General features: G+C 37.3%; 1 protein-coding gene across 3 annotated transcripts in view; it reads left to right on the plus strand.

Annotated features, from left to right (window-relative positions):
- Window positions 1-17,816, plus strand: part of dnajc5b (DnaJ (Hsp40) homolog, subfamily C, member 5 beta) — a 67,659-nt gene that overhangs the window by 22,350 nt on the left and 27,493 nt on the right. For all 3 annotated transcript variants that reach the window (XM_028803580.2, XM_028803581.2, XM_028803579.2), the window contains exon 3: window positions 16,810-17,023. In XM_028803580.2, coding sequence (XP_028659413.1) covers window positions 16,810-17,023 — 214 coding nt within the window. The remainder of the gene's footprint in view (window positions 1-16,809; window positions 17,024-17,816) is intronic.

A 17,816-nucleotide genomic window follows, 5' to 3' on the forward strand; every position in this document is an offset into this window, starting at 1 on the left:
TAAGATGTGATTTGACAAGTTTGATGTAGGAACTCGAGTTGCAACGTGCAGCACCCTGACCTCAACCCTTGTGAATACCTTTGGGATGAATTGCTATGCTGATTGTGAGCTAGGTCTTCTAGGCCTACATCAGTACCTGATCTCACAAATGCTCTTTCAGCTGAAGAGGCACAAATTCCCACAGAAATACTCCAAAATCTTATGAAAAGCCTTCCCTGAAGAGTGGCGGCTGTTATAGCCGCCAGTGTGTTTTGGAAAGGGATGTTCTAGAGGATCATATAGGTTTGATGGTGAGGTGTCCAGAAACTTTGGGCTGTATAGTGTGTATTAATCTGACATAGTTCCACATTTTCAGGCAAGCATTATGGGCCTGATGGAGATCTTAGGAGCACATGCTCTTTTTCTTTTTTGTTTCTCCCTGCCTATTTTAAAATATTGGTTACTCGACAGCAACTTTTGTGCTTCCAACTATATATACAGTGCATATAGCATAACATAACAAGGCATTTTCAAAGTTGTTTGATCTAGTTCAGTGTCACGGGGGACTGGAACCTAATAGTGTGATATACAGCAGAGCACAAGGCAGAAATGAGCTCTGCTTTGAGTGCCTTTCCATAGTCCATCAATGTGTGAGGAAAACCAGAGCATCCAGAGGCAAATCCATAAAGCTGCAGGGGCAATGTACAAACTCCACATGAACAACAACCAGGTGAGGGATTCAAACTCAGGATTGCACCATTGTGCTGCTTACAGTATATAATTGACTGGAAATGACACTTGATAACTAGCAATAAGAGAATTTCACAGACTTTATAAAGTTAGCACAAATAATACACCCATTTTATCTCCTAAATGATGAAAGGGAATAAACGCTGTGTATGAATTCACCATAGGCAAAGAACATTAGATTGAGGTGTAGGGTTCTGTGATTTTTCCCTGTCGATGCATCTGAACATCCATAGTAATCAGGTCAGGTCAGGATGGGGAGTATGAACTGGAACAGAGTATTTCCACACCCACCACACAACGAAACACCTCGGGATCCTGGCTGACACCCCTCCAGGCAGACATGTGGTCCAGTCCCACCACTCAGAAATGACCATCTATCTGCTGCAGCCAGGTGTTACGTGGATGTCCCCTTGACCTGGTCCAGCCACTCGAGTTCTCAACAATGAGGATCCTACAAGCCGGATCACCCTCGAGGAATCATGCCACATGGCCATATTGCCATAACTGATGCTCCCTCACTAAAGGCCTGAATCTTGGATCCATATTAGAGACAGGATAATCAACTGAAGAGATGACGGGGACTAGAGCCTTGTCTATTGGAATCATCAACAAGAGAGGAACCAGTCCTGGACAAAGAGTATTTGAAATTGAGCTTATGGTGATGGATAAAACATGCCGGACAATACGCTGTTTATCAACTGCAGAACACAGAAAGAAAATCATGGTCTGATGTTCGTAAACATTAATCTCATCACTTTCCAGTTTTTTCCATGTTTCACTGATGTTCAATAAGTACTTTTACTTTATTTAATAATAATTTCTCAGCACAAAAACACTGTAATGTTAAAATTAAATTTGATTTGAGCAGATTATTCCAAAAGAAATAGAAAAGAACTGGACCTACAAGTATTCACTGACATTGAGTGAATATTTAGTACAGGCAATGTAGACAGAGAGAACAGTGATGGCTGAGTCTTTGGAATGAATCTCCTTGTGCACTTTATAGTCATTTTACTTTGAAAGATTGCTCAAGTGGCCTAAACATGCATGAAGCCTGTAGGGTAACAGCATTTGTCATTTCCAGCCACCTATTCTATATTTCAGTGAGGTCCAGGATGTGACTAATCCTCTCCAGAATATGGAGTCATAATAATATGTCATAATAATGTTCATTTATGAAATAACTTATCTGATGTGAATTAAGTCAGAAATTATTAAGAATAATCTGCAAGACTATATTTTAGTGTTACATTATGGAGTTTTCTTTGTTAATGGCAATACAATAAAATGGGTAAAGTCTGGATGGTTATTAGTTCTATTCATGGTCACTGGACATACAATGCGCAGATTCCACGAACAGAACAATTTTACAGTGGATGCTTTTTTGCACACCATGAAGTTTGATGAGGATGAACTACAAGACTAAAATATACTGCACATAACATCCTTCCCTGGGTCATTATACAGTACTAGAATTTGCAGATTACTAGCACCACACTGTGGAAATGCTACAAATTGCACCAAACTGGATGGATTGACAGATTATTAAAGGAGGAAGCACTAAGGAAACTTGAAATCTAAAAACAATACATATGAATTTGCAATTGAAACCAGGTGGTTTAAAATCACAATCAGTTTTTAAAAAGTGTTCAAAGCTGGTAGAGTGGACAACATTATCAGAGCAAAGTTCTATATAACTAAAAAAATGAAGTTTCCTTTATTTTTTAACCATTTGAAGGTGCCTGTGGTCTTATGGTCAGAGTTGGGCTGATAAAAGAGCAAATAATACACTTGGAGTCCATACTAGGTGGAGTTTCTACATGCCTGGCTGCATAATGTAAGCCAGATCTCTTTCTGGGAGTGTTTCCTTTATGTGAGGTGGGGTCACATGACGGTAGGGACAAACTGTCACTGGTTTCAAATTTACTGGGTGGAGCCACCTGCATCAAGGTTCTGGTTCTCTTCTTGGGTGTCTCATTTTGCTGGGGCTTCCAGTCCAACACAGTTTGGGGCAGCAGGAGTCTTCCAATCTTCTACAGTTTTCCCTGTGATCCCAAACTGGTTCTCAATGGGAGGAGGAATGAACCATGATACCAACTTAACTTTCTGTTATGTTGTCCTATTATTCTAGCCTACTAGGCTGTGTTGAGATGTTTTCACTGAGGATGATACTAATTAGTTTACTCCTTTATTTAATGCTAAGGTCTTTGCTTGACCATAATTTTTACATAAATCATAAACATAAAATTGATACACATTTTGAGCCGATACTTTGTGAAAGATGATAACAATGAGTAGTTTTTTCATGTGGAAGTGGCACCCTTCTTCTCTTGTAGGTTATCTGTTTGTAGATATTTGAAAGTTTTTATTTATTTATTTATTTATTTAATTTATTCACACAAACATGCCTCCAACTTCTAAAAATTAATTAAGGACAAATTGTTATAAACCTTTGGATGTCGCACTGAGATGAGGATAGAGATTGTTTTAACAAAGAGACTGGAAGATGATGTGTAGTTAAAAGTTTCTAAACCAAAAATTGATCCTTCCTTCTAACTCAAAATATTAAGCTAATTCAATGAGAAATTTTACACTTTTAATGTCAGTACTGTATATTTCCTACAATACTTAAAGGCAGTATAAAATTAGGCACTTTATACGTATCTAAATCTTATGGTTCACATTTAACCCTCAAATTTTGCATTATTGTTTCTTAACGTTAAAATAATTACTGTTGTATAAAAATGCCACCCTTACTTGTGCCGCCTCATCACCACATCCCTGTACATGACTATGACATAAAAAAGTCCATGACTTCTTTTAAACTTTGTAATGTATTTCTAAGTGTAAGAAAAATAACTGTAGTACTTTCCTTTAAAGCAGGGGTGTCCAACTCCAGTCCTGGTGGGCTGCAGTGGCTGCAGGTTTTCATTCTAAGCCTTTCCATAATCAGCAAGCAGTTTTCACTGCTAATTTACTCCTTTTCCCTTCATTTTAATAGCCCTGTTTTTAAGGATTCAGTGCTCTGAATTGATTTGTTTCTTCATTAAATGGCACCCAAACAGAAATGAAATGTGAAACAAGCCAACAGATGACCATCTAAACAAGAACATCAAACTCCAGCCAATTTCACTCCAACCAGTTTCTTAATGATAAGCCAGTTCTTGCTGTTAATTAAATCCATTACTGAATATCATGACTTGTTGCTGCTCTCATTCTGCCACAGCAGACTGTTGATTTTCTGTTTTTTCTAAGACCACCGTCAAGATATTTTGGTGACCTGAGCAGACCAACATGAGTAAGACCTTCACCTTTCTTTATTTTCAGGTTAGCTGGTCATGTGGTGGCTTGTTTGGTGTCTCATTATTGTTTGGCTGCTCATTAAGGAAAAAGAAACAACTAAGAGGTCTGAATCACGTCAATTAAAAGGTTAAACAAGTTCATTAGCAGCAGAAATGGCTCACTAATTAAGAAGATGGTTAGAATGAAAACCTGCAGCCACTGCGTTAAAAGAAACAACAAAAATGTTAAAGTCTAACATAGTGGGCCTCAAAGTGGCTTCATTTGACTGTAAAAGTGTATATAGTAATGGCACGCAATGGCATGTACAGTGTCAATAACACCTTATCGCTTTAACAATTTTATTCAGCCAGTTTTTGTAGCTATCATTTCTGTATTCATTATAAACATTGGTTTCTTCAGAATCATATCCTTGATCATCCTCCTAGCAATCTTTTTATATATTCTCAGTAATCAAGATGGAACAGTAGCTCATGTAAAAAGAAAAAGGTTACATGTCAATTGCAAGAAACAAATCTAATAGACCAATTGAAATGGTTTGCTCAAGAAAATGAAAATAAGTCAAAGAGCAAGCACTTACCAGAAAAGAAATTGAAAATCCTCAAATATCACGCTGATTTTCTGCAGGATGTATTACCATGCTTGCTTAATGATGGGGTGCCCAATCCACCTCATTTTGCACTCAGAATCCTTCACCCATGCAGCTTAAAACCTGTTAGACTTAAGAGATATTTATAAACAAGGCATCCCATTCAGATTACAGAAACAAGCACAAATAATGGCGTACTCAATGGCCAAGTGCAAAAAGCCTCCCATAATTCACAAGAACCTTATTTGCGCAGCTGCACTGAGATTCCATACATGGTGATATGTCAACTTGAAAAAATTCCCCCTTATGACACTGTTGTGCAGCACGCTGACGACAAGGCACAAGGTAGATGAATGAATCTTGCAGAGTGAAAAATTTGTGCTCCAGTTAGATGAATCAACTGATAAAAGGGGGTCTGCTCAGCCACTTGTATTTGTGGATTGTGCTTTGATAAATTTTGATTCATAAGAGTTGTCAAAAGTAATAACAAATGGGGATGAGAAAACAGATAGGAGGACCTTAATTTTATAGGAGTCAGGAGTGGCCTGCTCTCATACCTTCAAGCGTGTAATCTGACATAGCCAGCAACTCAGTCGACCCAGGTCCTAACAAAATCAAATGTAGGGGTGTTCTCTGTGTGTGCTTGAGTTGAGAACGAATGAGTGCTCAACCAGAAGTACAACGCATACAATGCTGCTAAGAAGAATAAGAAACACAGGTGACTTGGACATTTCAAACAGAAGACAGGCATGTATGTCTGGCGTCTCAAGTTTTACATATAATTACAGAAAAAAAGGGAAAAGATTTTGACTGAACTTGCCATACCTGGAAAGCATTTGCATAGCACCGGCTTTGTTAGGAAGCATGTTATTGGCTGACAGAAAAAGGGATGAGCTTGAGATACTTTAGAGAAGTGAAACTGCACTGGAAAGTCATTATGAAGTCATGTAATATGGCACACCATGCGAGGTCTAGTCATGTAATCTCACAATGGATCAGCACCTTAAGGCAGGCAGTGTGACACAGAGGTTAAGGCTTTAGATCTTCAACGTTGAGTCTATACATTCAAATTCTGCTACTGACTTTCTGTGACCGTGAGCAAGTCACTTCACCTGCCTGTGCTCCAACTGGAAAAACAAAAGAAATGTAACCAATCATATGTTAAATGTTGTAAGTCACCTTGGATAAAGGCGTCAGCCAAATAGAAACTAGAAGTTGTATTTACAGTATTTGTCCTTCATGATAAGTTATTACGTTCTTCCTACACTGAATGTCTTGAAATCGGAGAGCCATGTGTAGCTTGCAGAGTGAAATATATTTTATTTAGGTTTGGATTCAACAATTTTACCTTTCAGTTTCATTTATGAAGTCAGTATTATTCTCTTTATTATTTTTCTTCCCATTAACTTGTTTTAACCCCACTTTGTTGTTTTACCAAATGGGACGGTATAGGCGGCACAAAGATGTCTTAGCCCAGGAGCACCAAACTGGATGGCCCTCTGTAACCCTTTGTCAGACTGTGTGCTTTCTTGCCGCTCCTGGCATTTCAGCATTGCCTCATTGTCTTTTTGAGGACTGGCTTAGTCAACTGTAGCATATTATCTGTTTTATGCTGGTATCCCTGCTCACTGCACCTTCTGGTCACAATTGCATTTTAAATCACTCCAGATAGTGGTTTCACATATACATGGCGATTTATGATGTCATTGCAAGTGCAGATAGTTTCCTCACCACAGATGATCTACAGAGCATCTCAGCATAGGACACACAGTAAGTCCTTTCAGCGAAATGTAATTGATTTTCTAATCCACTTATCCAGTTCACTGTCGGTGTATGATTACTTAAGAGCCCCTGACGCAATGACTGGTGTGTAGTTAGTACCATTAACTAAATGGAATGTGGACAGTGGCCTGGTCACTGCTTCCCTTCATCACTCAGATGGCCATAGTGCAGCAAGCACACTGGTTAAGTACTGTAATATGGTCTCCACAATGCAAACTTTATTTGGCCACTTTACATAGGTAGGAACCAATATAATAGGTAGGAACCAATATAAGTCAGTACATTCATTTCTCCTATGTACATACTGTATGTCCCTAAGCCTCCAGAAAGTGCCATCACTGTGAGAAACATCCTGCGTTGTTCCTGTTCCAAACGAGGCAGGAATCTCTTCACTTAATCACTACAGACCAGCGGCACTTGCATTTCACAACACGAAGAACTTTGAGAGACTGGTCCTAGGCTATATGAGGCCACTTGTGTTAGATCACCAGGATTCACTACAGTTTGTCTGTCAGACAAAGATTGGAGTGGTGGAAGCAATTACCTATCTGCTCCACAAAGCATATTCTCACCTGGACAAAGCTGGTAGTACTGTGAGGATTATGCTTTTTGATTTATCCAGTCCATTCAATACCAACCAGCCATCCCAGTTAAGGGGTAAGCTCAGAGATATGCAGGTGGATAAGTCTATGGTGTCCTGGATAAGAGACTGTCTGTCAGGCAGAACACAGTTTGTTAGACTCAAGGACTGTGTCTCTGATGGGGATGTGAGCAATACTGGGGCACAACAAAGAACAGTCATGTTTTCTTTGCTCTTTGCACTCTGTACTCCTCAGAATATAAATATAATTACAGGTCATGTCAATTGCTGATGAAGTCACTTCTCAGATGATTCTGCACTTATGGGGTGTGTATTGATAAAAGTGAGTGAGACAGAGTGTAGGAGTTATTATTCACTTGAAGCAATCTTTCATACACATAACATACCATTCCTATATTAATTTAATTCCATGAATGGTTACAAGGAGATGAAGTCACTCCAACAGTGCTGGGTGCAAAGTAGGATCCAGCCCTGGAAAGGGCATCATCAGTCCTTTGCAATTCCCACTCACTCACACTCAAACAAGACTAGTCCAGAGTTGCCAATCATCCTAACCTACACACATTTGGGATGCGTGAAGAAACCATAACACCCAGAGGAAAACTCACATGAGGAGAACATGAAAACTTCATCAAGATAATGACTGACCACAAAAACTGAACCCCAGACAATGGAGCTAATCTCCTCACCACTGTGCAACTCAAGGACCTTTCAATTCTAATCTGTTCTTGAACCCCAGACAATGGAGCTAATCTCCTCACCACTGTGCAACTCAAGGACCTTTCAATTCTAATCTGTTCTTGTATAGAGTTCTTCATTGAGTACAGGCTCGCCGACAGGGGGACTAGATGTGAAGGGTATGGAGAAGCAGAAGGCTTTATTCTATCTTTGTTACTCTTGTTTTATGTGCTCCCACTCTTTACTGATCTTTTCTTGGAGTGTTTTGTACTTCTGTGCTTCTCGGTGGTATTCCAGGTGTGGAGAGAAGTCATAAAGGTGGCCACTCCTGTTAGAACTTGCAATGTTTTTCACAAGGTCAAAAATTTATAGCTGTCAAACAGGGAAAATGTTTGACATAAAAACAATATATGGGATTTTTTTGAGTTAATAATGTTTGACATAAAAACAATATATGGGATTTTTTTGAGTTAATAAAATATAAAATCTGAGCAAAGCTAAGCTGAAAAAGTTCACTCTAATACCATTTAACAAGAAATATTAGGACATTGCACAGCATGCTACGACAACCATGGCTTAGAAACTAAAAAATATCCCTTAGGACAGTGACAAAGGATGTGTCTCATTTAAACCAGCAATACATCATCAAGTAAGGGACAACCTTTAAAAATATGATGAAACACTGTTTAGCCATATAATACCAAGATTCTCGGAACTACTGAGAAAATGGGCTGAATAATCGTTTGTGAAATCTACTTAGAAAATAACTACTGAGATTTAGTTGAAGAACAATTACATATGTAGGTAAAAATATAATCATCTAGCTACTAGCCAGAACCTCACAACACACTATTTCAGTTTCTCAACAAAAAAGGCTAGATAAAGAATTTATACTTTTTCCTCACAACACCAAAACTCTGATGTAACGCACAATAAAATTAGAGTGATGATGCTTCTGTTACCCAAACAAGTTAGGGCAGTCTACTGAAAACAGCATCTGGGTTTTCCACAGTTATTTACTTCTCATCAAAACAAATAGCATTCTGATTTTAGTCTCTTGAGACGTTTCCACTGTGAACAGCCACGTGTAGGCAGCAGAGCACAGTCAATTACTATACAGATGTTAATTCTGCTTGACAATGTAGCTTTGCTGCTTGAGAATATGTTCCCAGTGCAGGAACTGATTACATATAATTAAGAAATAATCAAGCAAGAGCTAGGTGAGGATAAAACTAGCTTCACATTTGCATGACAAATACAGTTGTTTAATTATAAATTTTGAATTCATAACATTTCAGGTTAACATGACATTCTGAAAGTCCGTAAATAACTCAGACATCTAATTTTTTTGGATGCAAATATTTGTATCTCAAGCCACACGATGTACTGTAGTTGGAAATTGTCTAAATTAAGCTATAACTTCAGAGTAGATAAGTATGAGGAATCATGGTATGAACTGTCTTTTTTTATCTTTCATTTTAAGAGTGCTTTCCTTCTGTAAATATGTCATCTAAATTTGTCTTTTCTCCATAATATATACAGAATTCCACTATTGCATCACTAGCCTTGAAGTTTTTGACCGTAACTTAAATGTTTAATTGAATAACTCAGTTCTATACAATATATGTTCTTGTTGATAAAAGAATTTAGTGAAATTCAAAGCAAACTGTTCACACAAAATAATACACACAAAAAGGGGAAAAGGGGAAACGTCTTGTCTATGGTATTCCATTTGAGGCTTGAGGCTAAAGTATCTAAGTTACATTTCTTAAGGTTTCTGTATGTTATCTCATTCACAGTACATACTGTAGGTACAAACAGTCAGAAAAGTGTGAGCCCTTAACGCCTATCTGACTAACAGCCTGTGTTTCTCTTGTCGCCTAATTTCAGTCTAAGAGCTATACTATTGTCACCAGAGCTAACATTAAGAACATTCCATTACCTTTAACTTATAGAAGGTGGAAGAGAGTCTTCCACTATCTACAATATGTTAAAGTTACATTACAGCATATTCAGCTTCAAACTAGGCAAAAATTAGGTCACTTTACCATTAGTATTAACTTAATGGATGGGTGGCTCTTAAAAACACCACTGAGTCCTAACCACCTATTTCCAAAGGTGCAGCTTTTCATCACCTCTCCTTTGGATTACTACATTTTTTAGTTAAACGATATTAAAAGATGATACCAGGCTGAAATTGCTGCTCCTACAGAAGTGACTAGGACCAAATACAACAACAGTTTTCTTTCTCAGGTAGCTTAATAACACCTGATTTTCATCTGGTTTAGGATGAGCATGAAAGCCAAAATGGGGCGGCACGGTGGCGCAGTGGGTAGCGCTGCTGCCTCGCAGTTGGGAGACCTGGGGACCCGGGTTCGCTTCCTGGGTCCTCCCTGCGTGGAGTTTGCATGTTCTCCCCGTGTCTGCGTGGGTTTCCTCCGGGCGCTCCGGTTTCCTCCCACAGTCCAAAGACATGCAGGTTAGGTGGATTGGCGATTCTAAATTGGCCCGTGTTTGTGTGTGTCCTGCGGTGGGTTGGCACCCTGCCCGGGATTGGTTCCTGCCCTGTGTTGGCTGGGATTGGCTCCAGCAGACCCCCGTGACCCTGTGTTCGGATTCAGCGGGTTGGAAAATGGATGGATGGATGGATGGATGGATGAAAGCCAAAATGCTTGTTTCATTCTTATTGAAAACTTACATTAATTTCAACTTCTAAGTTCAGCTTTCCTCTTGGTTTCTGTTATGAATGTATTTGCTATTTTGCTTTCGTAAGCAGTCCTGCGGTGGATTGGCACCCTGCCCAGGATTGGTTCCTGCCTTGTGCCCTGTGTTGGCTGGGATTGGCTCCAGCAGACCCCCGTGACCCTGTGTTCGGATTCAGCGGGTTGGAAAATGGATGGATGGATGCTTTCGTAAGCAAATTCTCTCTTTTTTACTCTTTGTTTTTCAGTCGTTCTGTTTATCTTACTCAGTTTTCTTGTTAGGACCAGAAGGTATGTAAAAATACAAATTATCCTTCCATCTATTTTCCTGACTTGCTTTTCTATGGCAGGTTTGCAGAGAACATACAAATTCAATTAATGAAATGTATTTGTGATGCTGGTTCTCCAAGATTGTAACAGTGGCAGAGTGGAAAAACACAAAAAAGCATGTGGTATCAATTTAGACAGCAGACTTTACTTTGTCTTTATTTCTTTGTACTCTCTCTCGATTCCTCCCTGGCATGTTATTTGTATAATAAACACACTATTCCTTATACAGACCCTACAGTATCTCTAGCCTACTAATGAAAGCCTACAAGAACTTACTTCATCCCATATTGCCTAAACGCAAACTAGCATCAAGACATCAAACAAAAATAAATATCACGGTGCTGAAAAAAGAGAAAAAGCAATTATCCTTAAGGAGCACAACCACTACTCCAAAGTCCAAAAAATGAATGTGCTAAATTCACTAAAAAGAAAAAAGCATTATTAAAAGATCAAGAGAACTGACTGCTTTACCATTACATGAGCCTTCTTTTCATAGTCAGGAAAAACACTGGCACTAAATGTGTGAACATGCCACATTCAACACCTAATCATACACTGATTGAGTTATATTTACTGTTTAATTTGACTGAGTATTGTTGATTTACCTTTTCCACCCATTCATGTTCTGTACTGGCTTATTCAATTCAATGTATTTTTTGTATAATGCTCTACACCAAGGAACTGGTTATTGATTTTCACCACACCAAACAGCCAGCATGCTTGTAATTATTCATACAATAGATGTGAAGGTGGTGCCCAGCTACAAGTAGTGGGGGGTCCACATCAATGACAGGTGGGACAGGTCTAGTAACACTGAGGTTACTGTATAAGAAAGCACAGAGCAGACACTTTTTTTTTTAGGAGACTGCATTCCTTCAATGAGAATAGTGAGATCCTTTACATATTCTACAACTCTGTGATGGCTAGTGCGATCTACTAAGCTGTGGTGTGCTAGTCCTGTAACATCACTTCAAGTAGGGCCCATCAAAACAAAAAGCCGATTAAGAAAGCGGGGGGGGCAACATTTACACAAGCTAGAGACAACCAAATACTACCTCAAACATTTTGTCAAGCATTAATCACTGTCTTTCCTAAATAACATAAGGACTTGTTACAATGTGCATCATACAGACCAATTTCACTCCTGAGTAATGATAATAAGATACTCTCAAAAATTCTAGCTAGTAGGATGAAGAAAGTGCTGCCCTTGGTAATATCACAGGATCAAACAGGATTTATTAAAGGCCGACATTTATCTTCCAATCTCCGATGCTTGTTTAATGTTATATATTCACCAGCAAAATCAAACACCCCAGACATATTACTATCATTAGACGCAGAAAAAGCATTTGATATGATTGAATGGAACTATCTTTTCACTGCATTGGAGAAATTTGGGTTTGGCCCGAATATTTGTGCATGGATCAAACTACTGTATACCAATCCAGAAGCTTCAGTTTGTATTAACAACATTTGTTCAGACTACTTTAAACTAGAACGTGGTACCAGACAAGGATGTCCCTTGTCACCCCTGCTGTTTGCAATCGCCATTGAACCACTGGCGGTTCACTGTCGAAATTCTTATCAGATAAAGGGGATTGTCAGAGAAGGACTGGAACAGAAAATTTCTCTATATGCAGATGATATGGTTTTATATATATCAGACCCAGAAAACACTGTGCCTGCAGTTCTAACAGCACTAACAGAATTTCAAAAGATATCCAGTCTCAGAATTAATCTGAATAAAAGTATACTCTTTCCAGTGAATTCACAAGCATATAATATCAGATTGGACACCCTACCTTTTACCATAGCAGATCAGTTTAAATACCTAGAAGTAAATATCACAAGTAAACATAAAGCTCTTTTTCAACAAAATTTTGCTGTCTGTATGGAAAAAATTAAGCAAGACTTGCATAGATGGTCAACCCTTCATCTCACTCTAGCCGGAAGAATTAATGCTGTTAAGATGAATATCCTTCCTAAACTTCTTTTTTTATTTCAAAACATTCCAATATATATCAATAAATCATTTTTAAGCAATTAGATTCAACAATAACCTCATTCATTTGGAACTCAAAACACCTACGTATCCGAAGAGCGACCCTACAAAGACCTCAGGCAGAAGGTGGCATGGCTTTAGCTAATTTTCAGTTTTATTATTGGGCAGCAAACATACAAGCCATAAAAACCTGGACACAAAAATACAAACATACACAGGCCTGGTCCACAATAGAAGTAAAATCCTGTAGTACTTCTCTATACACCCTGCTCTGCTCTCCAATAAATGCAAGTTATCGCAAACATAACCCAATTGTGCTTTACTCACTCAGATTATGGAACCAATTTAGAAAGCATTTTAGGATGCAAAATCTTTTATCCGTGGCACCTCTGCAAGAGAACCACCTCTTTCAACCTTCGCAAACATATCCAGTTTTTAATACCTGTAAAAGTGTTGGGATTAAAATGCTTAGAGATCTTTATATAGACAACATATTGGCATCTTTTGAACAATTACGTTTCAAATTCAACCTCCCAGCTACACATTACTTTCACTGTCTTCAAATTAGAAATTTTGTTAAACAGAAACTGCCCGATTTTCCTCACCTCGTACCCTCCACAACGCTGGAAAAAATACTGCTCAATTTCGAGGAATTAAACACCATTTCTGCATTATATAAAATCTTATTAGAGTCCCTACCTTTCAAAGACCCAAGAGAACATTGGGAAGAAGATCTCTTAATCAATATATCAGAAAAGGAGTGGAAGGTAGCAAAGCAGAGAATTCACTCGAGTTCTATATGCGCAAAGCATAGAATTATTCAACTAAAAATTATATATATCGAGCTCATCTGTCTCGCTTAAAACTGTCCAAAATGTTTCCAGGGCAGGATCCAACCTGCGAACGCTGCAACCAAGCTCCTGCCTCACTGGGTCACATGTTCTGGGCCTGCACCAAACTAACATCATTTTGGACAAAAATTTTTAAGTGCCTTTCAGACAGCCTTGGGGTCACAATCCCTCCTAACCCATTAACAGCTGTATTTGGTGTTCTTCCAGACGGACTTGAAGTGGAGAAGGACAAGCAAACGGTGATTGCATTCACTACACTTTTGGCACGTAGATTTATTTTGTTAAACTGGAAGAATCCTAACACTCCTCTGATAAGTCAGTGGGAAACCAATGTCTTATAATATTTGAAATTGGAAAAAATCTAATTCTCAGTTAGAGGATCTGTAAAGAATTTTTTCAAAACCTGGCAGGATCTAATCAATATTATTTTAGAATAAGAGAAATAACTATTACCACATTTATTTTCCTTCTCCTTTTTTTTATTTACCTATATATATTTCTTCCTTTCTTTTGTTTATTGTTGCCTTATTAAAAAGCCCTTAGCAATTCTCCTTTGGCTAAGCTCTCCTTCTCCTGGGTGGGGTTTGATTTGTCTTCAATTTTTTCTTCTTTTTCTTTTTGTTATAAATTGATCTATTTGTATGGAATGATTACAATAAAATTAATAAATAAAATTTAAAAAAAAGAAAAAGATGCACTCTCGAAAAGGAGAAGAAAAGAAAGATCAATTGTGACAGCCATTATGAACAATGCAGCACATCCACTCTCTGACGCACTATCACTGAGGAATTTTCAGCCAAAAAATCATTCAGCAGAGGCATGTCAAGAAATGCTACCGGGGCCACTTTATAACATCTGCAATATGCCTGCATAATGCCTTCTATCTATCTATCTATCTATCTATCTATCTATCTATCTATCTATCTATCTATCTATCTATCTATCTATCTATCTCTCTACATAATACAGACTCAGAATGTTTACATACATCAAAAATATAATGTAGTAACAGCAAATTATTCAACAATTTAATATTTATACACAAAAACTAATTATATTGAATACATGTATTGGATCAATGAATAACATAAACAAATATGACAATGTACAATTCTGTTATCTATCTATCTATCTATCTATCTATCTATCTATCTATCTATCTATCTATCTATCTATCTATCTATCTATCTAAAACTAAATTAGAAAGAATTTTTAATTTCATCATATTCCAAGTCCCACATTATTTCTGTCTTCATGTCCCATGGGCAGGAGGATTAGTAGTTTGGCAATGGAGCAGCAGCCCCAAGTGCTACAGCAGGGTACCAGGATGGGAAATAAAAATGAGGAGACTCAGCAGTATAACGCAATGTTTGAAAAGCTTTTATTTCTTACCAAGTGACTAGCACAGAACTGTAATATGAACAGCCAATTAGTATGTCAATATTGGTATACTACACTAAAGTCCATCCTCTAGTTTGAGACATATTACTAGTAAATTGACACAATAAAAGCTAAATCACTTCATTATAACACTAAAAAAAGCTAAAACACTTCATTATATGTTTATTATGTTCCTCCTTACTTAAACCTTCTTAAATTCCATAAGAGTGGATTTGTCATGTTCAAAGGTTTATTTTACTGAAAGAACATTTACTTGTGAGGCTAAACCTAAAACTTTGTCAGATAGCCCAATGGTCACTAATGTTTGCTCCCTAAACTGTTTTTGCTATATAAAATGATTAGTCAGGAACTGCACAATTTTTATTTGTATTCTACCCATCTCAGGGTTTGCCAAGTAATGATCCATGTGGTTGGAGTTGGAAAAAGGCCAAAGTAGACAGAAAATACTTACAGCTAGGACTAAGGGATGCCAAGGGGAAAAACAATCACTTCAAGGCCACCTTCTCAACTTTATATTTCCAGGCCCCTGTTTTTGTCACAAACATACATTGGAAACATGGAAGGCGTGTTTTCTTGTATCGAAACTTTCAAAAGTTCAAAGTGGACATATTCGGTAAGATTTTAGGCTTTTGTTTTCCGGTTAAGCACCATGTTCATAACTTCCATTATAAAACAGCAGGACAGGCAATGCATTTTTTAAAATTCGTAGTAAATGCTTAATTTTATTTCACATTGCACAAGCATATATATCATGTTTATAAAGAAATAACTTTGGCTTAAAAAATACAAAACGTATTCTTTAAGATGAGAGATACAAACACTGATAAAATCAAAAGTCAATGTTCAAAAACATAAAAAAAGGAAAGGACTATCTCTTCGGAAGACAGAAAAGTGCAGAAAGAGTGGAAGAGCTGATTTACAGTAAGGGGTGTAGAAGGTAAAAAAATACATGTGAAAGTATTGGGGTACCAGCCAGGAAAATCCCATTTAATAGGCAAGTCTATTATTGGCAGGACGAAAAACAAAATGTTACAGTTTTCTTCACTCTAAAGCACTTCTGGAGGATCAATAAGTTCAAACCAGATATAGGTTCTTTAAATGAACATAGGCAATTATATACAATCCTGGGTGGAAGGGGCGGGGCTTCCAGTCCTGCTATGGAAGTGACATCAGAAGTCTTCCTGTGTAGAGTTGTCAGGTCTGCAAGTGAAAAGAAAGCAGAGGTAAATGATAGCACCCCTGCTCTGTGGGGAGGAGAATGACCCGAGTTTTGAGAGACTTAAGGATGCCCCCTAGGCATATGTGCTTGACAGGGGATTTTGTAATTATTGCAAGGTTGGAGGGGTTTTGTTATTACTAATTGTATAAATTCATCCTAGTTTTTATTTCTTCAGTGCTCTTCTTCATTTGTGTTTTTATAGATTGATCTCAAAAACATTTTAAACAAATATTGATGTCATTACCAATTAAAAATACTGTACTATATATGTTCTATTTTATGTATGTGCCTGACATTTAGTGTGGAAATTGAAATTACTCAGATTTATAGAAATTCAGCATTACTGAATGATACAGTTACTGTAATTTGCCACAAATTAAGTTTATCTAAATTGCAGTATCTTATCTTGGAAATAATACAGTTACGATCATCTGGGCATTCCAGTTTCAAAGTAGGCAAAAATAATGATCTGAAATAATCTGTTTATAATAGCTGATAAGCAATTCTTTATGTAAAAGATAAGTTATAAGCTGAGAAAACTCTGTTCTATTCTGCTTAATTCTATTTTTCTATTTTATTTAAATAAAGACATAATATTTACAATAATTCTGACTTCTTATTTCAGAAAACTAGCTTTAAAATACCACCCAGACAAGAATCCTGACAATCCAGAGGCTACTGAAAAATTCAAAGAAATCAACAATGCTCATGCAATCTTGACTGATGTGACAAAGAGAAATATTTACGACAAGTACGGCTCGTTAGGTCTCTATGTGGCAGAACAGTTTGGCGAAGAGAATGTTAACACATACTTCATGCTATCCAGCTGGTGGGCAAAGGTATGGCTCTTAACAATCACACAGACAGCCTTAATAACAATGTTTATGAACCATGAACCAGTTGTGATAATATCTGAGCCTATAATCACTGAACAATTCTCCTCCCCCCATTAAAATAACTGTGATTATACCTTCATCATGACAGAAATATGACTGGCATCATCTTCTCATTAGCCTGCAGTGCTGAGGCAGAAACTACTGAATAAAATTTGGAGTGTAGAATGGCTTTAATTTCATTTCCAGAGACTTTTTACTTAAGCTGTACAGTGTCATGGAAAAGTATTTTTTCCCATTCCTGATTTTCTGTATTATTCCAATTTTTTTTTATTAGCCCATTACAAAGAGCAGGATAAAATTCCTCTAGAGTGAAAAAGGAATTACATTGATTTACACAAAGTGCTTGGTTGAAGAGTGGGATAAAAATCCTCTAGAGTGAAAAAAAAAGAATGACTTTGATTTACACAAAGTGTTTGGTTGCCATCAGTGCAGCTAACAATACGTTAAGTGTAAGAGACTGATTATTTTTTCACACTAAAGCAGTTGATGTTTGTTCTTTCAATAAATGACATCAGTACAAAAATAACATATGTTCACTCTGCTGACTTTTATCTAATATCATATTTTGGTTGAAGGTTTAAAAAGCTTTTTGTGCCCAAAAGATTTGCAATAATAAAGGAGATCAGTAAGGAGTCAAATATTTTTTTCACTGTACTGTATGTTGGAAAATATAAAATACTTAACAGAGGTCCAGCTTTTTATTTTAATACAGTGTTAATGAATTGTTGCCAAATAC

This window comes from Erpetoichthys calabaricus, chromosome 6 (genome assembly GCF_900747795.2).
Source record: "Erpetoichthys calabaricus chromosome 6, fErpCal1.3, whole genome shotgun sequence".
Lineage (NCBI taxonomy): Eukaryota > Metazoa > Chordata > Cladistia > Polypteriformes > Polypteridae > Erpetoichthys > Erpetoichthys calabaricus.